Source organism: Balearica regulorum, chromosome 1, assembly GCF_011004875.1.
Source record: "Balearica regulorum gibbericeps isolate bBalReg1 chromosome 1, bBalReg1.pri, whole genome shotgun sequence".
NCBI lineage: Eukaryota > Metazoa > Chordata > Aves > Gruiformes > Gruidae > Balearica > Balearica regulorum.
This window is the reverse complement of record NC_046184.1, coordinates 132586749-132608098: the sequence shown is the minus strand read 5'-3', so window position 1 is coordinate 132608098 and position 21350 is coordinate 132586749. Positions and strand designations below refer to the sequence as shown.

The 21350-nt window shown below is 39.2% G+C and overlaps 1 protein-coding gene across 2 annotated transcripts in view; it reads right to left on the bottom strand.

The window, feature by feature from the left end:
- Positions 1 to 21350, bottom strand: part of SH3KBP1 (SH3 domain containing kinase binding protein 1) — a 235832-nt gene that overhangs the window by 102149 nt on the left and 112333 nt on the right. For both annotated transcript variants that reach the window (XM_075775507.1, XM_075775514.1), the window contains exons 4-5: positions 14018 to 14124; positions 4080 to 4203 (exon numbers count right to left, since the gene is read on the bottom strand). In XM_075775507.1, the coding sequence (XP_075631622.1) occupies positions 4080 to 4203; positions 14018 to 14124 (231 nt within the window). The remainder of the gene's footprint in view (positions 1 to 4079; positions 4204 to 14017; positions 14125 to 21350) is intronic.

Genomic DNA, 21350 nt, shown 5'->3' with positions numbered 1-21350 from the left:
GGTGAGGCAGGCTGTCCCCCTGCAGCCCATGGAGGAAGGATGATGGAGCAGATATCCACCTGCAGCCCATGGAGGACCCCACGCCAGAGCAGGTGGAGACACCCAAAGAAGGCTGTGACCCCGTTGGAAGCCTGCGCTGGGGCAAGCTCCTGGCAGGACCTGATGTGGCCCCATGGAGAGAGGAGCCTACACTGGAGCAGATTTGCTGGCAGGACTTGTGACCCCGTGGGGGACCCAAGCTGTAGCAGTCTGGTCCTGAAGGTCTGCACCTCGTGGAAGGGACCCATGCTGGAGCAGTTTGTGAAGAACTGCAGCCCGTGGGAAGGACTCACGTTGGAGAAGTTAGTGGAGGACTGTCTCCCGTGGGAGGGACCCCATGCTGGAGCAGCGGCAGAGTGTGGGGAGTCCTCCCCCTGAGGAGGAAGGAGCGGCAGAGACAACGTGTGATGAACTGACCACAACCCCCATTCCCCATCCCGTGCTGCTGAGGGGGGAGTAGGTAGAAATCAGGAGTAAAGTTGAGCCCGTGAAGAAGGGAGGGGTGGGGGGAGGTGTTTTAAGATTTGGGTTTATTTCTCATTGCTCTACTCTGTTTTCTTGGTAATAAATTGGATTAACTTTTTCTAAGTTTAGTCTGTTTTGCCCATGATGGTAATTGGTGAGTGATCTCTCCCTGTCCTTACCAGAAGCCTTTAGTTATATTTTCTCTCCCCTGCCCAGCTGAGGAGAGCAGTGACAGACCAGCTTTGGGGGGCACCTGGCTTCCAACCTGGGTCAGCCCACCACACATTCTCACTTTCCAATCTGCTGAGCACCCACCATCTAAGGGGAAGCATAGGTTCCCAACCCTTCCAGTTAAGGGGCAAGTAACCCAACCTTCTAGCAAGTTCCCAACCCTCTAGCAGTATTCAGAAATATTTAGGCACTTCCAAAAGTAGCTCAAGCCATTTTCAAAAAAGGGGCTTTTTGTTCTGAGTAAACTTTTGAGTTACTCTACAGCAGAGCATGAAAAGAAACCAAGGTAATTCCTTCTGGTCATTTACTCTGATCTGCCATAAAATTTACATGGACACAACAAACCAATAAAATCAGACAGCACCTTTCTGCCCATTGGGCCTGTGTAGGTCATAACAGAAAGACAGATAAATATGCGTTTTTATTAATCTTATCCCTAAAAAGCAAAATTATACCATTTTTCTCTTCTGTATTTCTTCCACAAGAAAAATTACATTTGCTCTTCCAAAAAGGCTCTCTTTAGAGAGCATCAGTAAAATGTGATTAAAAGATTAATTTTAACTAAGTTTAACCAAAGCATTACATTTAACTATTAACTAAAAAATACTCTTGTGTTTGCACAGTGTTCCTTCTCCAAAGATCCGATGCTACTTTCCCAAGTCTCACAGTAAACCTGCCAAGTATTACCTCATCCATTTTATAAGCTGGGCTAAAGAGTTCAAGGTAGCTGCTCAAGATTACAGAGCCATACCCCAGCCCTGTCTAGGCCCCTCTAGAAGCTGTGCAGAACTTCCATGACCACCCAAGGTTCTGGTTCAATGAGCAGGGACAGCACCCTCACACCTGAGTGCTAACTTAATAACCTAGAATTCATATTCAAGGTTTCTGCCTTATGAAGTTCTGTGATACAGACATACTCAAGCAATGTTTCCAGAGAAAGAAAAATGAGTTATTGCAGAGTTGAAGTGCTGTCATGTCTCGTCATCTATAGAGGCAGGAGTTGATCTAGAGGCATGAATGTACACCCTTTTGAGATGTTACCCAGAGCATTTCAACAGTAATGCTAGCCTGATGCCCAAATCTTCCAGGATTTACTTGTTCAGTTTTCTTTTTGCTTTGTTTTAAGACTAAGCACAGATACTTTAAATTAGTTTATCATTCCTAGTTAGCTGTATAAACTTGATGAAATTTTTGTAATCTCATTATGGAGATTTTCAAATCCAGACAGTCAGTGTACCTGAATACAGCCTCATAAAGCACCATGTGTTAGAGAGGAACACCTGTAACAATTACATAAACCATATAGAAAGAACTGATTTGATACATATTTCTCATAGTTCTGCTAGGGGAATGCAGTTCTTACATTGATAGTTTAAGAAAAATAAATTAAAAAGCATTAAAACTCCTATAAGAATCTCAACATTCCTTGAGTCCCTGTCTCTCTCTGAGGAGGTTTTCTTCTGTTTTATAGGAATTTTGCTATTTAGAAAATAGCTCCTAATAATACATCATCTTAGCTAGCCACAAAGCACCTCCAAAGAGTTAAACTACATACAAGAAAGAAGAGAACCCATTTCTCAGCTATAGTTATCTTCAATTTAGTTAGAGACAAAAATGGTATCTCTGTTACCAATATCTTCTCAATAGAACTACCACAGATTTTAGGTTCCACTGACAGAACCCAGCATACAAAACTGATTTTGAACTAAGCATGTGCCATTATGGATGTTGATGAATAAGCTAATACTTTGTGGCTGCTTTTACACACTCCAGTGTACGTTTTTGTCAAAAGACATTTTCAGGATGCTCATTATAAACTAAATATTACCAAATTACCTGGGGAAGGAACATTCCATTCATTCATACAGATAAAATTGGGGTATTCCATCCTGAGCAATATTACTTACCTTTTTCATTTATAGAGTACCAAACATTACAGAATCCAGAGCTGAAACTACATCTACACAGTTAGTTCTTCCAAGACTCACTGTGTTTATAATGAATGAAATTCATGATAGCATATACAGGTTAGAGAAAGCAGTTTGCAATCTCACTGAAATGTGCAACTTCACTTAATGCCCTTCTTCCCTTCCCACCACACTAAAATTGTTAAAATATTTTCTTTCTGGTCTGAAGGAATGTTACCTGTAAATATATTTAGCAGTACTGATCACAAGACTAGGTCAGCAGTGCCACTACACATGAATAGGTACTCCTTTACAAAAACAATATGAAAAATTTTCATCATTGCAAAGGTCAGATTTTTTAGGATCTTATTTCTGTAGGGTATATTTGCCTTAAATGGAAAAATGAGAGAAAAAAGGAAGTATTATAACTTTCTACCTCTGTACAGACAGACTGAACTACAAAGGCTGTGGTAAATTTCAGCTGAAATAAGGTTACAAAGATCTTGGGAGACTTTTCACTTTTGCTTGTTCAGAGATCTCGGAAGAACTCTACATAGCCATGAATATCTGCAGTGCTGAAAATAGGAAGACCTTGGCAGGTGTTGTGGAATTAGCCTGAAATATGTAAATACAATTGCCTTTTCTTTCTTTCCACTAAAGATTCAGGACTGACCACTGAATTAGGAAGTATCAAGAATATCTGTTTGAAAACCAGAAAAAACATGAAGACCACCAAGTATCCATTTCATGTAACAGCATACTTTTGGTTCAGGTTATTCTTCAAGGCAAGTCATAAATAGGACAACCCACTACCATGCTTATACTATTGCAAACTTAAGTTACCAAACATGCTTTTCACCTGCAGCAGTACTGGCCCACTGTAAGTGAGAGAACAAAGTCCATGTCCCATTTCTGGCCTTTTTCCCTTTGGCTGCTGGGGCAGTGGGTGACGAAGGTGATAGTAACATGCTCAGCACCTGGAGGGAAAAAGTGCCGCATGTCCCACACCAATAATCATGAATTTTTAAATCTACTGGAGTCATCATAGAAGGTATGGCACTTTAATCCCTCGTTTAAGTAAACACAGCCACTTTGTAGATGTTTGGTTACTTTGCTCAGTTTCCACATCTAAAGACAAAAGAAAAATTTAATTCATTTTGAAATTCAAAGCCAATAATCATCATTGCCTTCTGTGTTCTTGGTCTGCTGCAGCTCGGCAAGTCTTAACACAGCTCAGGGAGCATTGCCAATGTTACAACTCAGGTAGCATTGCAAGTACACACTTATCATCATCTGTCCCTTTCACAGCATAAATTAAGAACATGGCATTCAAAAAATACTTCCAAGCAAGAGATAAGAATGCGCTACCCTGTCAATGTGTTATGGGGTAAAGACACAGACACACATACAGAACATCAATAATATTTTTTTCCTTACTTGGTTTTACTTGCTCTTCTTGTGCTATTCCAACATCATCAGAATCAGACAATTCCTTTATGAAGTTGGAAGGGAACATGCCAGTCTTTCCATTGAGTATACCTTCCCACCAGCCCTCTTCCACCTGCACCAAGACAAAAATACCAAAAAAAGGGGGTTTAACATAAGCAATGCTTTACAGAGTTACATTATATACATGACTTTCAATAACAATGACAGTAATGATTTTGAGCAGTTTGTATTAATTTCAGGTATGAGGAGCACATGGCACAGGCTCCAAGCCAGAACATCTCTCTTTTTTTTTTTTTTAAAGTACAAACAACAAAGATGCGTGCACCCATCTGTGAATGTCAGCAGTGCTGACAGCAGTCAGAAACATGGATGAGCATTAAATAAAAGGATAAAAGAACAACTAGAGAGCTTAAGGTGTCTCCACATTTCAATTTTAATGGATATCAGTTCAATCACTAAGTTTTCAGTGCACACCACACTCCTGTTCCTGACCATCTTCTTAATGTATGTGATTTACCATAATGGTTTAAATTCCCTGAGTCATCAATGGCAAAAGAGAAATGCCTGCAAAGGGCTATTCAGAGAATCTAAACTAGGTATCTTAATATAAATCATGTGAATAGTCCTGCCTTCCCCATCAAAATCAGAAATTATCTATTTTAAAAATTAAGAATTTTGCTACTTCATTAATGCGTTAATGTAAGGAATCTATGGAGAACAAAGAACAGTAGTAACGCATATATGACTCTACATTTACAAAGAACTACTGAAATACATAACAGTGATGTGGTCAAAAGAAGGAGACACACTCCCTAGCCCAATCCCAAGAGAAAATATCGCTTAAAAATGGCAAACTCCCTCCTGTATAAACCATTTGGGATTGAACGGCAGTGTCAGGCAGTGAAATGACAGCTCTTAGAAATCAGATGCCTTTAGGTTATAATGGCACAGCAAGAAATGACTTATTATATGCATCAGCTAAACACACCCTTGACAGATAAATATTTTTCATCTGTCACTGTTCATTCACCAAGAAAATGACAGAGGAGGACAGTGTCAGTCTGTGACACATCAGTCTCCAATAATGCTTGACCCATCTCTTTCCTGCCCCCCAACAAAATAGAAAAATAGAAAATAGAAAGTTAACTTTACCAGTTGAGAGTGTTTCACATTTACTGCTAAAAAAAAAACCAGCCCCATATCTTAAATGGTACTAGTTAATTATTACAGAAAAAAAGTCTGGTTTATATCACTTATCCATGAAAATCTCAAGTTCTTAGAAAACAAATCTCTCAATAAAACAAGCAAATATTTCCTCAAACTATGGAGGAATGGTTGAATTTTTTTCAACTTAGCTACATGTACAATTTTACTACGAAGCAAACGGTTACTTCAGGAGTGTTTTCTGTACTTTCTCTCCATCCTCACCCTTTTTAGTACATTTCTTGTCCTCCTGGGTTCATTTTTTTGTTTTAATTTGAAAGCGGTTCAGACCAGCACAGATTAGATTAGATTTCATTTCATCTCAGTACCTGCCCACGACAAAACTTTTTGTATTTTTTTATTCCTCGAAAGCATCAATGGTATTGGTGCGGTCAAGCACAATTCTGGGAATAATGAAGCTGCTACTTCAGAGGATGGAATACATACAAATCACTCAATCACTTCAGTGGGGTGTAGGTTTTTCGCATGATAGTATCAAAGTCTGTAAAAGGTAATATTTGCTTTTCTTCTCTCCAGACAAACTAAAAACCATATGGAAAACTGAAACTGCAGGACACACACAACACTTACTAGACTCTACAAATTATATCTCTAAATACCTATATATGATATATCATTATACAGAAAATACACAACATGGCCATGACTGAGCTATAAAATATTTCAATTTTTCTAATGCACTATTCCCAGATGGCTCTACTGATTAGAGTTAAACATTAAACATAACTGCATTAGCTGATTGACCAGAAGATTAATCATGGGGGAATTACACAGTTGCCAAGATTCCTGCTTTGGAAGATGCTAAGATTACTTGACAGAAATAAGGTGACCAATATCACACAGTTCCATGTTTTCTCCTGCTTACTTCTTACAGGGTACCATAAGTTAACATCAGCACTCTTTATGTGGCGCGTTTATGTACGGATCTCCATGTACGTGCATGGAAATACACATATACAAATATCTTTAGACAGGTAAATCTAAATTGGATGTGAATATACTCACAGCATTCACTAGCTTACTGTAGGTTTTCCAGCTGATACAAAAATGAATTATCTGAAAATACCATGTCATATTCAATAATTTTACAAATTCAGAAAAATCTAACACAAACTACAGATTTTTTTCCATAAGAAAATACAGAATTATGTTATCAAGACATCAGAGGTTCAGGTCAAACTGGGCCTCCCAAAGATTTATTAGGAAATTTTCATCAAAAACATCAAAAGCTTCAAGTATTTGTAAACACTATAGCTACATGCTACATACCTTTATAGCCTCAAAACAGACCAGCTAGAGATTAATCCATACAATAAAGACGACACTACAATACCCCCAGGATTTAGTTATCCAAAATTGGGGCATATGGTTTGAAATGGCACAATAATTTCCAGCCAATAAAACCTTACAAATGAAAATCCATTATTCATGGGGGTAATCCATCTGGAGGTATGAGCACTCAGTAAAATTTGTTACTATACTATTACAACAAAGTGCTTTCACGATTTATACATCTAGGTCCTGATTTATGCCCAGTATTCATGTGGTGAAGCAAACAATCTAAAAAAGGAGGATTTAATTCAGTACTCCATGTCCCTATGCCAGAAAAGAAGTTCTACTATTCATAATATCATACACACCAAATGTAAGTTCAGCCTGAATAGAAAGATTTTGTTTTTAAGTTAGTAAAAGAATCTTTCCAGTCTGCCAAATTGAAGCGGCTACAGCTAGAGGTATTTTCAAGACGTGTTTTCAACGTGTTGTATCTGTTCACTGCCTTTCGGAAGACATGGCATGTCCTCATCGTGCCAAAGCCCTAGGCTGCCAGTACTGCTGTCACACCACATTTGGAAGAGCAACAACATACAGGAAAGTGACTGAAGATACTTCGTTACTCCTCTTCATATATTTAGGGAGGTAACAACACATGCACCCAACTGCAACTCAGTCAATGCCACGCGTGGGGCAGGGACAGATGCAATAGCAGATAGCTATATGCAGTCCAACCCCTGGATGTGACTGAACGAGATAGGAACTGCAGTATCGCCAGAGAATGGTCCATCACTTCTAGAGAAAAGCATCCCATTAGGAAGTCTTGCCTTTGGGATTTATAGGAAAATTTAATCTATATAATAGTTATGCAACATTCAAATGTTCTTCCAATATCACTGTGATTTTTCTTTTTTTCTTTTTTTACATTTTCTGATTTTTCTTTTTTTTACATTGCTGATTTTTTTTTTTTAAATTTTCAATGAAGAAAGAATAATTGTACTGTGTTTTTAATTGTCTTAATCAGTAGAGCCATGTAAATGAGGTTTTTGGAAACTATAAACCAAATACAGATTAAAATAACTCGAAATGTACTGTTTTCCTTTGTTAGAAGGTAAGTATTTGAATTGTGAGATCCCAGCACACATTAACAACACAGAGCAGAAAGACAGTAAGAGATTGTTAATAGTTAACTTGACTTCTAAATAATAATATAAATAAGAAATAATAATGAAGTGCTCAAAATAGATACCATGGAAGTAGACAGACAAGAAAATAATACCGAGAATTACATGCGAGACATTCAGACACACAAACAAAAAGTTCTCAAAAGGGTATACAGATGCTAGGACTTAAAGCTGCTTAGAAATCATCAAAAATATTGAAATCAGCCTATTTTCATGTTTAAAGTACACACACACACACAAAGGAAAATAATATGACAGCACTTCAAGCCTTCAGGCAAACATAATAGTTCTATTTCAGACTGGGAAGGCAGTTTTATTCTGTAACTGTAAAGCAACCAAAGAAAACAAAACCACTTCAGTAGGTCACTAGGACTACAAGATTAAGATATTCCAAAAGGGAGGAAACATTACTCTTTATTTTCTTTAGGTTTTTCTCTTCATGGCCAATACAACCTGCAACATCACCCTTTAAAGAAAGAAGTGTCCGAAGGAGCATCAGCCTGACCTGCTGCGCAATAAGCCTTCTTGTTACAAGCCTAGAAGCACCTTCCCTTGAGGGAACTGGGCGGCCATTCCTGTAACTCCAGGATGGGATACCCAAAAAGAACAGGAATTGCTAAGGCCAACTACCAGCAGTTGCTTGCCAGAATATCTAGGACTGCCACAGCTTCTTGCTTACACCTTGCTACATAATTAATAGGCTGAAGTTGTTAAATGATTAAAATATTCTGCTCTTTGGAATCACTGTCCTAAAGTGTGTTTCCAATAAACTGCAGTATCTGCCGGTTCCGCAAGCTTTTCTACAGCCTGCAGCTTTGCCTGTTAGGCTGCCAGACTACTTACAGCTCAGCTAGGGCAAATGAGGGAGGCTTTGAGTCAGGAAAGGTTTCAGGTGGAAGAAAGTCTCCCTGGATCACAACAGAGTCTTTCTGGGCTGTTAAAACTGAAACACAGTCCCAAGAATAAAAGCAATGCCAGAGGCAGGCAGCAGGAAGGAGAGAAGCCCAAGGTCAACCAATTTTCTTTTGCTTAGGGAGAACTAGAGCCCAAAAAGCAGAAGAAAAAGCCTTCCTTATTTTATAAATTCTGAAGGAAGACCTCGAACTTGAAGGACAAAAGCAATCCTATGCTTAAAGGAAATTAAAAACATAGATTCCCAAGAGGCAAAACAAGCAAATCATATTGACTGCCAACGGGAAAAGAAATTTTAGAAACAAGACCTCAACAGAAGATGGTGCCTACAGTGCCACTTGATGGCTTGTTCTGGGAGTGCATTCAGAGAGACATCCCCATGAGAAGTCAACCAGCCCTTAGGCTTCTGCTACAGCACATCTGGAAGCTGTTTGATAACTCTGGTACAGAAGGGAAGAATTAAAAACCACAGAAGTACCTTGTACAGGGGATCTTTTCAGCTTCAGAGTTCTTTATTTTACAATGTCAAAATTGTCAAAAAAAAATTCTTTTTTTTTTTGCGGTTTGGGTTTTTTTAATATCATCTTCTAAGTAAGAAACTGAGGGACAAAGAAAGCAATCACATAGAACTGAAACGACCCTATAAAGAGTGAGAGGGATTTGCACCTTTATTTTCACAAAAAAGCCTCCTACCACATGAATTAACCAAAGAAGCAGTAGTCATAGAAGTCCTTGTGAACCACCTGTTGGAAGAGGATCAGGAAAAACATCTTACCACAGGATTTCATAGAAAAGTAACTGAGGGACATGGAACCCCAGCATTCATTCCCAGCTGTTTTCTTGCAGTATTATACGGTTCTGTACTTGTGGCAGAGACCATCCCCTTTCCACTATTAAATATTCCCCTTTCAACTCTACAGCTGTCAAAATAAGATACTGTAAGGAAAGTCCAGCTCAATCCCCAGTGTTTATCCTGTTCTTGGAAAGGGGTTGAACCGCTTTATCTCATAACAACAACAACAACAAACTATGCACCAACCTTGCCCAAAAGGAGCAAAAATTCAGTCTACATTTTTATAATTTCAAATGAGTTACTTATAAGATTTGATCATGTAACAATACACAGCCATGTTAACTAAAAGTCAAAGAATAAGCTCAGTGGTATTAGAGCATGTCTCAGTCAAAGACTGAGCTTAACTCCATGCAGTACACATTGCCAAAAAGCTGACTTCTCAGCAGGATGAGGCCACAAGGTATACAGCAGCACAGTGACAGGCTAATCCCAAATGAAAGCAGGCTCAGCAGTGTTGAATGACATGCCAAATGTCCTTATTCTGATGCTACAGGTTAATTGTCTGGCATCCCATGAAAGTCTAAGGGTGAAACATAATTGGAATTCAGATATCTGCATTTAATAAGACAATTAGTTACAGTTGTATTTTGGGACAACTGTAATTAGAGTGATAGCTAATGAGCTAGGAAAATGACAAGCAAAAAGCTATCAATCACATATTAAATGTGAGTGTAAACAATGATGAAAATGCTTCTCTTGTTAGTTTCAAATGCACTTTTAATTTAAGTCTGTTAATTAATGTCTCACTGGTATCAGTGTCTGCGTAGTTATGGAAACCTCTAGTTTAACAACAAGCATTTTTATCTATTGTGATGAATGTTTGATCTTATTATAATTAATTTCTAACTATTTAGAACAAATAGGAAGGAACTATGAGTTCTGAACATATACAGCCTCCAAGGATATCTATCTGGTGACAAACCTAGCACCTCAAAAACTCACACTTGATGTTGCTGTTGTTTCAATCCAGTGCACAGCCCTAAACCACGTCTGCCACAACAGGAATTTCCAATAGTACCTACCACTATGACAGACATAAAAACCCTTTCAAAAGGTACTTTATCCAATCTGTTTGCACCAGGAAGAAGGCAGCTTTAGATGTTACTACACTCAGGTGTTGGTTAGCACCCTGTAGCAGAGGTGGGAGAATGGAAGACATCCTCATCCTCAGCATGTCATCACAGGATATCAGTATAACCCATTTTCACTGGGGTTCTGGGGAAACATGCTTAGGCACTGACGGAAGGAGCCGAGGAGAAGACTGGCATTCCCTTCTGTCAACCCTCTGCTGGAGGCAGTGACCTTCAAGGGGTTTGAAGAGGAGCAGAACCCATTTCTTTAAGGATGCAGCTAAATTAGGACAGTACAACAGGAATCGGCTTTTCTTTGCAACAGGAAAAGTTTAATGAGTTGTTCAGCCACAAGTAACATTTTAAACATATTTTTTCCTAAATACCTACATCAGGATATATAGACAGTATTTTTATCTAAACAATATCCATTTTAGTTTTCCATAAGGCAGTTAGGAATCAATTTATTTCCAACTAAACAGAAATCCACAGAGATTTGAATATATTAATCTAAGTCAATTTAAAAATAATTAATTCAACTGATGCAAGTTTCTTAGGAGGCTACAATAAAATACTAGCTGTCAGAATCTAAGAGCTTCTACACATGAATAAAAAGATCGGGTAAGAGAAAGGAGCAACTGGAAATGGAAAACGAATGACCATAAATGTTCCAATTAGCCACTCAACCACTGTAAATAATGCTGAAGATGCTATCATCCAGTTTTTCATCTTGATAAACAAAATTGATATTTTGCAAAAATTGCCTCTAATTGTCGTTTATGTGGGAGGGTGGTTTTTTTTTGCTGTTTTGGGGTTTTTTGTACAATAATAACACAGCATGATTTTGGTCCTTGCAAAAAAAAAAATCTCCATTTTCACAACTAAGGAAGTCATATTTTTTAAATATTAAGTCCTTTACATGAAGCATTTATAATTTGAAATAATTATTTGATATAAACAAATATATCAAATAATATATCAAATAATAATATATCAAATAACAAATAGATCAAATAATTTTTTGAATCAATAATTGAATTTGATCAATAATTTTTTGAATTGCACTGTGAATCCTATTTCAGTGCAATGACTATGCAGCATTACCTACAAGCAGTCGGATAAACAATGAAATCAGTACATTGGTTGGTGCAGCTTTCTACCTCAGATCAAGTTCCTGTTTTAAAAGAAAAATTCTGCCCTACGTTTTCGAGGAATTAACACTACTATGATAAGGGCAGAAGAGGAAGTAGTAACAGCAAGTATTCAACATCAACTGCTTGGTATCAACCATGATGGAAAATAAAGGTCATACAACACCACTTCCTGAAGTGCTGAGAATTTTTTCTCTAAATTCTTTTATTTTCCCTCTTCCACCAGCTGATCTAGTTCCACCCAGAAGAGTCAGACAATGTCCTGGATCGCATGAATGCACCAGATGCTGCCTGAGGCAGAGCTTATGTTTCAGTAGCTTACAGAACAGGGTATTTCATAAGGTCAAAGTGGGCACAGCCATGAGCAATCCTCTTCTACACTACAGTAAAACTAGTTCCAGTATGACTTTCTTTAGGACTGCCAATCAAAAAGGCAGCCCTAGACAGTATATTTTCTTAAACCTTACAATCAGCAAGTTGTCAATGCTTTCTTCAACAGTAGCAATTCAAGGTACAATTATGAGTTTAAGACTACAAAGTCTGTAATCAGCAATCCAAGTGGGTTTCAAAAAACATGCCCCTAGCTATAAGCACACACATGCAAGTACAGGAATGTTTCAGTTCCATAGTTCTACATCTTTGAATTTTAATGCAAACATTTTCAGTCTCATTTGGATTTAAGTAAATCTGTTATTTATAATTAAATTGTTCAAATTTATATGAAGACAAGAGATGCATTTCATAAGAGAAGTCTAGTGTCTCATCTAAATTATTTAATCATACAATTCATTCAGTAGAGTTAATTTGTTGGCTGGATACTAGGAAGGGGTTTTATTCCATCACTTTACTCTTGAAAGACACAGACTTAAAAGTTTTAAGTAGGGCAAATGACAAAGATATTTGTGTGGCCATGTGAGGTCAAATATACTTCAAATTGCCCAATGAAAACAGCTCATGTGTTGCCATGAAGCTCATTATAACATTGGGTTTACATTGTCTTCAAAATATCTTTAATATCTTACAACCCTGACATCCCCCACTACAATTCTGCTCACAGACAGAATAAGGTTAGTTAAGTGACACTTCATGCCTGATTCTGATGTGCAGAGCTGGCGTGTGCAGCTAGGATAAAGGAAAAGCAGTGATCACTGAGCTTCTTACATTCAGATGTGAGAATTTAATCTCTCGTGAGAAAACACTGGATGTCATGTAGATTGCAGTAGAATTTATATTCTTTTAGAACTGATTTCTTAAGTGACAGATTCAGGAAAAAGAAAGCTAATCATATATCCTTGACAAGAAAATGAATGTTGACTTATTAGCTGCTGAGTCACAGGGAAAAAATCCTACAAATAAATGATACAAGCTGAAACATACCTTTTATTGGCTGCTTGAACAGACTAAGGTCTTAGATCTTTTTACAGCTAAGTAAATAAAGACTAAATGTGTTTGAATGCATTCTACTTAAAGGCTTCATGTTGGCATTTTGACTTTCGGTCATCATGCTATTAAGCTCAAGAAGATATTTCTAAAATCTCTAATGGAATAAAACTGAAGGTATTGGGAGTGAACAGCATTCCTTGATCCTGCAACCAGATTTCGCCCATGCAAAGAAATTTCTGTATCTCTGTCCAAGCTTTTGTGATTTGTTCCCAGTCCATCTAAGAGATGTGTATTCATTTTCCACATCCATTTCCACCCAAAGTAAGTGCATCTTGAGTCTCTAAAGAATTTGTTGGGGCTTTTTTTTTTTTTTTTAAAATTGATTAGACTAAAATGAAATTGTTAAAATTTTCAGGCAAAGATGACAAAAGGTGAATGTCATGGCTGAACTCCAGAGGGCTTCAAGTAAATTTCTTAAATATGTTTAACTCTGTAAAGATATTTCTTCCCTGTGGCTGGCTTACTAAAATTGGGAAGAGCTTTTTCTGCTATAATCTTGGTTCTTCAGAGATACAAACTCAACAGCCCTGTAGCACAAACTTGGAGCTTTTTACCTCAACAGAACTCAGAAGCATCAACTGATTGAGTAAAACCAGCAGAAGTGCTACAGGAAAAAAACTCCTCATGAAATCCATAAGCAAACAACCACATCCTCTCACCCCCAACAGTAACCCAAACCAGACACATCAGTATACCAGAGAAGAAAAATGTCTGGTTTCAATTATGTCTTAAAACTCACTGTATCTATCTAAGAGCTTAGCGTGCACAAGATACGTCAGAACTGCATGTCTCTGTATTTCATTAAAGATCTGCTCACCTCTCCCACAACTTCAATGATGTCACCAACTTTTAATTCCAGTTCATCTTCATTTTGAGGCATATAACTGAAAGCCACCTGACATCTTCTTCTTCTGTTTCTCTCTCCTGGTGGAAATGAAGGAAACAGGGAAATTGTAAAATGAAAACAAAATTCTATGCCAAACACAAGCCAGGGAAAATTATTAAAGATGAAATATTCTTTGAGCACTACTGAAAGAATCTGAATGTTTGAAATGCTTAGTATATCTGCCTAGAATTAATTTACAAAAAGAAGGTGGAGAAAAGGTTTCTGGTGCATATTATTTCTTTCAACTGTTTTTATAATTCAATGCAATTAATAAATAAAAATAAATTGGGGGGATTTTTTCCTTTCTGTAATATTATTCAAGAGTCAAAAATTAACTAAGAGATTGTGCTTCCTAGTGTCAAGATGGACAAACGTTACCCAGAGGATCTTTCCAGGTGTATTTGCTACAATTCTCTTTAGGCTAATGCTCTATACACACAGTATAGGCAAATCCAGAAATTGGAGGGGTGGGAAAGGGATCCAAAACCTTGTGGCTTTTGCTCATATGGAAATCTCAACTGATTATTTTGTCCTGTATCTTTTTCTCCATAATTCTTTCACAGCTGTATAAATATATATTCTTTTACATATATATACATATACAGATATATATGTATGTGTACACACATATTTGTAAGGTCCATATTTATGCACTACTATTAGATTAAAGAAAACAGAAGGAAACCCCATCCCAAAGGACCCCCAAAGCCAGGTGTGCCATTGGGTTAGTGTGGTTAAGACAGGCTAATTTTGATAATGAACCAGCCACTGGAAATGATGTTACCAGCCATCTCTCTCTTTATCTTGGATGTCCACGTTCCCATGAGAATCTGGTACAAGGGTGTATCTTTGGATGTATGACTAGAGAGAGGCTTGAATTTATAGCTCTGAATAAGAGTATTACTCTTACACTTACCCCTACTTGACCCTTTTGCTATCACAGTTTTAAGACCAAAAGATAAGTTATATGATTCAGTTCCAGAGCTTTGTTTGCCAGATCTGCTGGCTTACATATAATTACAGTTGTATGATTTGTAGCAGAGCACAGCAGAGAACTTCCCAAAATTAAGTTGCCAAAGCTTGCTGCTCAGCCTCTATTAGCTGAAGGACAACTTACTGACATGAATCATGACCATGTTGGAATGTGGTGGAGGAGGAGAAGGTAGGAAGAGAGAAATCATTCAAAACACAAGATTCACTGATTAGTCCCTCTTGTCTAGAAGATGTGCAATGTATAAACCATATTATGTCATATTATTTATATACATGTATCCACACAAACATATATGCACGCACACTACACAAGTTTATGTACTGTCTCTTGTGCTATTTCTCTTAACTGTTAAACATGCTCAATACACACCAAAACCAGTTGTGCAAATACTGTCCAAGAACGGCCTTAATATGTCATTAAATTACAAAAATGGATCTTATGGTCAATCTATTATTTTATTCCCCTGCAACATCTCTTGATAATACTGCTCTAGGGCAAACAGTAATAAAAAGTTACAGAACTTTTTTTTTCCTAATCTATTAATTGAAACTAGAGAAAGAAGGGAGAAGGGAAGCCATTGAATTTGGCTTTCTGACAATATTTTTCGCAGCCACTGCAATCCTGCATGAGTGGTAGCTTTTTGAATGTTAAAATTAATACCTTAATACAATGTAACCAAAGTCACTCAAATTGGCTCTTTCTTCCACCTACAGATGACTGTTCGTTCTTCACCGTCTAAACTAAAATGGTCCTAAATTGACAACTTTACACAGCTGCATTCAAAGTTATTTAAATATAATAAATATCTTCCGTTTTGAGTGCTGCTTTGATTGTGCAAGAGAGGCTGGCTACTTTCCCTAAAGATAACATTCCCGCTATGATTTCTAACATCAAGTAGCAACTGATGTGCTGATGACTCCTGATGTGACAGATGTCAGTTGCCACCCTATTTAATAATCAATATTGTGTGACTCTTGGAGAATATTTTCAAGATTACTAAGAGAGTAAGAAATAAACACAATTCTGGATGTTAATAATAGAACTGTATGAATCCTTCCCCCTCCCACCCCATGATTTTTTTTTTATTACTGGAACATCTAGCAAAAGCCTGCATTTATCTCCGTTAGTCTCATGGTTGTCTTACTGCTCCTCCTAAATCTTTTTCTAGAGAAATACCTAAGTGGAGGGTGGCAAGCCAACAAGAGGCATAGACTCCATGTACCAACTAGACCCTCTCTGTGGTGTAATGCAAGACAACAGATCCAGCAGTGAATCCCTTTGGTTTTAAGAAGAGGGTGCTGTGGGACCCCATGTGCATGCTAATTTCTGGAGCACCTGAGCAGAACACAAGTTGTGTGAAGAGCTCTACAGCCAAGGGGTATCTGTTTTTTTCCTTACACTACAGCAACCCAGGTAATACAGCAGTATTAGTTTTCTAAGAAAACAGAGCTGACAGGAAAAGAAGTCAGAGTAACCAAGCCATGCAGATAAAAAAACTGTTAGTAAAGAAAAACTCTGGTTGTGCAAATGCAATATTTCCACCCCAGCATCACTGATTTTTTTGTCTGTTTCTTAACTAGCACAAAGTCTCTAGTCAGGAACCAGAAAGACCAACTGGGACAACTAACAAGCAGTTTAGACAGAAACATTGAAGTCTTGGTCTTCTCTTGCCATTTCCCCTTTTGCTAATATTGCCACTTATTGCAGAGTACTATTACAGTCTATGCTTTATCTGCTAGTCATCTGAGATCTGTGACTTTAAAACGTAAGTAATTTAACCGATTGATATAAAGTTAATTTTAAACCAGATAGGGTAGCAATTCTGCAATGAAGACTGCAGATACTTTCTATCTAATCTATTTTTTCTTACTTGTAAATTGACGAAGAAAATATTTTGTAGGAGTTTTTTTGCATTCTTCTCCACACTTGAGCATAAACTGAGTTACTTGCAAGTGGGGAGTTACTGTGCGATGAAAAGGCAGGTAATAAACCCAGTACTTTAAAATCAGAAAATGTGTGCTGCAAAGTCCTCACTGGGTTTTGAAAGGCTTAAAAGAAGAAAAAAAAAGGGGGATCGGTGAACTTCTGCTGGCCCACGTATAATAATTGGTAGCAAGTAACCTGCTGCAGGCAGCACCACACTGTGCTCTGCCTACTTGTTGCAGTTCTAGGCTTTTTCATTTCCCGTAGCTGCGGCACAACATCAGAAATGTCTTGAAGGCAAAACGCCTATGAGCTGCAGGTCAGGAACTAACCGAGCTACAGTTTATTCAGCACAAGCTATCATACAGAAATAACGTCACTCACCCTTGTAAAAAACACTGGCTCCCATTTACATAGTTACAATAAACCTCAAAGGGAAAAAAAAAAATCGTGTGCCTAGTTTGTGCAGTCAGTTCTTAAAACCAGGCAGCTACAGAGAATTTGCCGTGCATGTACAAGGGAGCTAACAAACCAGTGACTGCAAAGCATGTTGCATCTGAGTGACGGCACCAAGACCTCAACAACTGTGCCGCAGAGCATGTCTGACTCTGCTCTGCTCCTCGTAAGGGCTGTGGCAAAGGCACTTCTGTTGGGTTTGTATGGCAAGGTTTTGGTAGCGGGGGGCGGGTCTACAGGGGTGGCTTCTGTGAGAAGCTGCTAGAAGCCTCCCCTGTGTCTGACAGAGCCAATGCCAGCCGGCTCCAAGATGGACCTGCCGCTGGCAAAGGCCAAGCCAATCAGCGCCTCTGTGATAACATATTGAAGAAGGAAAAAGAACAGTTAGAGAGAGCTTTTGCAGCCAGAGAGAGGAGTGAGAAGATGTAAGAAACTCTGCAGACACCAAGGTCAGTGCAGAAGGAGGGGCAGGAGGTGCTCCAGGCGCCGGAGCAGAGATCCCCCTGCAGCCTGTGGTGAAGACCATGGTGAAGCAGGCTGTCCCCCTGCAGCCCATGGAGGGAGGATGAGGGGGTGTAGAGATTCCACCTGCAGCCCATAGAGGACCCCACGCCGGAGCAGGTGGAGACACCTGAAGGAGGCTGTGACCCCGTGGGAAGCCCACGCTGGAGCAAGCTCCTGGCAGGACCTGTGGCCCCATGGAGAGAGGAGCCCACGCCAGAGCAGGTTTGCTGGCAGGACTTGTGACCCCATGGGGGACCCATGCTGGAGCAGTTTGCTCCTGAAGGTCTGCACCCCATGGAAGAGACCCACGCTGGAGCAGTTTGTGAAGGACTGTAGCCTGTGGGAAGGACTCACGTTGGAGAAGGTCGTGAAGGACTGTCTCCCGTGAGAGGGACCCCACGCTGGAGCAGGGGAACGATTAAGAGGAGTCCTTCCCCTGAGGATGAAGAAGCGGCAGAAACAACGTGTGATCAACTAACCGTAACCCCCATTCCCCGTCCCCCTGTGCCACTGGGAGGGGGCGGAGGTTGAAGCCGGGAGTGAAGTTGAGCCCGGGAAGATGGGAGGGGTGGGGGGAGGTGTTTTAAGGCTTGATTTTATTTCTCATTCCTCTACTCTGTTTTGCTTAGTAATAAATTAGATTAATTCCCTCTCTAAGTTCAGTCTGTTTTGCTCGTGACGATAATTAGTGAGTGATCTCTCCCTGTCCTTATCTCGACCCATAAGCTTTTTGTTATACTTTTTCTCCCCTGTCTGGTGAACAAGGGGACTAATAGAGCAGCTCTGGTGGGCACCTCGCCCCCAGCCAGGGTCAATCCACCACAGCACTGAACCCTTAGAAAGTGTCTGCAGATCTAGCAAGGGAGGAGAGAAAATGGACCTTGAATGCATTGTGAAAGGTGTTATGTCACGACACACCTTCAGAGCAACGCTGGCTGCCTCGTTTGCACCTGTCAATTGCCACCTCCCGCTCAACCCACCTGAGGCTACTGTTCCCTCTACCCTGAGAGGTGAACCGCTTCTCCGATCATTCCCCAAACACTTTCTCTCAGAGCAAAACTTGGTAGCTTAGCAGTGTAAACAACAGGCTTTGCTAAACCAGCTCCATTCAGTCTCTATCCTGAGATTCACCTACCTCATTGTAGGTGTCCCTGAGTCAGATGTCTAAATCTGAGCCTATCACTTAGGAGTGGAGAGAACCTAATACCTCCAGAGGGTATTTAGTGTCACTGTAAAACAGACAACTAAAATACATCAGCTGAATGACTCTCTGGAGGTGCCTTTTTCTACTGGTGTGGCTGGATCAGATCTCAACATCTAACTTTAAAAGGTCTAAAGTTAGGTCAAATGGAAAAAGAAATGAACATATATTTAGAAACAATCAAATCTTTGAGGGCACAAATCAAATTTGTTTCAAAGTGGTGTTTGATCAGGTTCTAAAAAATGATGTGGTTGCCTGTGACAGCAGACTACCATAAAGGAGCTTCCTCCAGATGTACACATGCAAGAGAGCTTGATTTCTAGACATTTAAACATCCCTCCAGCATTAGCAATGAAGACAAAAAAGAGGCAATGACAACACATTGGCAATCAGCACTTACCTTTGTAAGGGGCACCAAAAGCTGAGGCAATGCCACACAAGAAGTCACACCGGTACTTACATGCTGCCATCGGACCCAGGAAAGGTCACAAACTGACAACGCAGGATTAGATGAAAAGTGCAGCAGCAGCAGAACAGATAGGAAGTAAACTATTTCAAAATGAACTAGAATTTTCAAATCCCAACTACTTTTTTTAAACTTAAAATCTCTGTCATGAAACAGATGTTTATACAAACGTGTGCATGTGTGAATGGGTTATATGGTGATTTCTACAGAGCCTACTTTTCACTGATGCCAATGTCTTTGTAGCCTGTCCTGTCAGGGAAAACCACACTAACTTCACAAACAGGCAGTCCATCAACTCTACCTACTAACAAGTACAGCAATCCATTTTGTAACACACTACAACGATTCTATAGACTCAAAAAACTATGGTCAATAACAACCTTCAGAGTACAGACCCATGGAGCAAATGTCTATCCCTCTCCCCGCTGACAAAAGGTATACCTAAATGACTGACAATCTCTTCAAAACCAGGCCCCACAGTTTTGCAATTGGATCTGTTTTAAAAAGAGATTTATCTATATCATTGCAGCTCAAACAATCCAACTCAATTGTTCCTGGATTTCTTTTATTATTGTTTTTTTAAGAAAAGAGTGTTGCTATGGAAATTGCATGGGTTAGGTTGGGGACTAAGCCAAGGTTTGAAGCTTGAGGAGCCTAAAGACATTCTCTCACATCTAAAAAATTTCAAACGCACTAAAGCCCATTACAGCTCCATGGACTTCCCTCTACTGTGGGCTTGCTGGGCAGGCTCAGGTGAACCACAGAAGGAAACTGAGACCCACTGGGCCAGCCTTCAAGTAGATGCGAAGTGACTGAACTTCGTAAAACCATTTGGCAAAAAAGCCCCTTTCAGGCAAGTCTATTAGGAGGAAAATGACAAGTTGGAGGAAAAGTTTTGTGTCTTTTTCTTCAAATTTCCCCACACGCAGCATCATCTGCCCATCAGTCTCAGTTGCACTTCCCATCCTTCCAGCTTTCAAAGCTATATCTGTAGCTGGAGGGAACTGGTCCAGTGCACAGTGTCTCCTTGTTTGACAAGCTGGGTTGTGATATGACTCAGTTAGAAACTAGTTCTACATTTAATGTGCAAAAAGACAAAAGGCAACTACTGTACAACTAAGGGATGATGTATATGCTTATAAGTCGCAAGTTACTGATTTTAATGGTACTGATGGAGTTCTGGTACAACTGGTTTGGACTGTCAGCCTAGATGGTTACTGTATCACTTTTTTTTAAATAAATCACTGAATTGTGTATATTAAAATGCAAATGTTGGAAAAAAGGTTGAGCTACAACCTTACTTCTGAGAAAAATTCTTCTCAGTAGTTGCTTTTGAGAAACATAAGTTAGCTAATTAAGAGCAAACAGCATTAAAAATGTTAACTTTTAAAATTGATTTTAAAAGTATATTGAAGATAGTGTTAAGAGACTTCAGATAAAGTCTTGGTCATACTCAGTTCTAATGTGGATTCTGTCACTGTCTTCCACAACACAAGGACTCCACCATCTTATATCCACCCACTAGAAGAAATACAATTCTGATTTTAAAAGGCACCAGAATTGCCAAGTTCCAATTTCTTTCTTTTCCTGGAAGATTTTGGCAGTATTTTTCTGACCTGGGACGTGACATGTCAATTCCAACTCTCCCATCCCCCACATGCTGTTAGAAGGGTGAATGCTTTTGAATGGATGACCAAAAAGCCCTGCTGAGGTTTGTTCG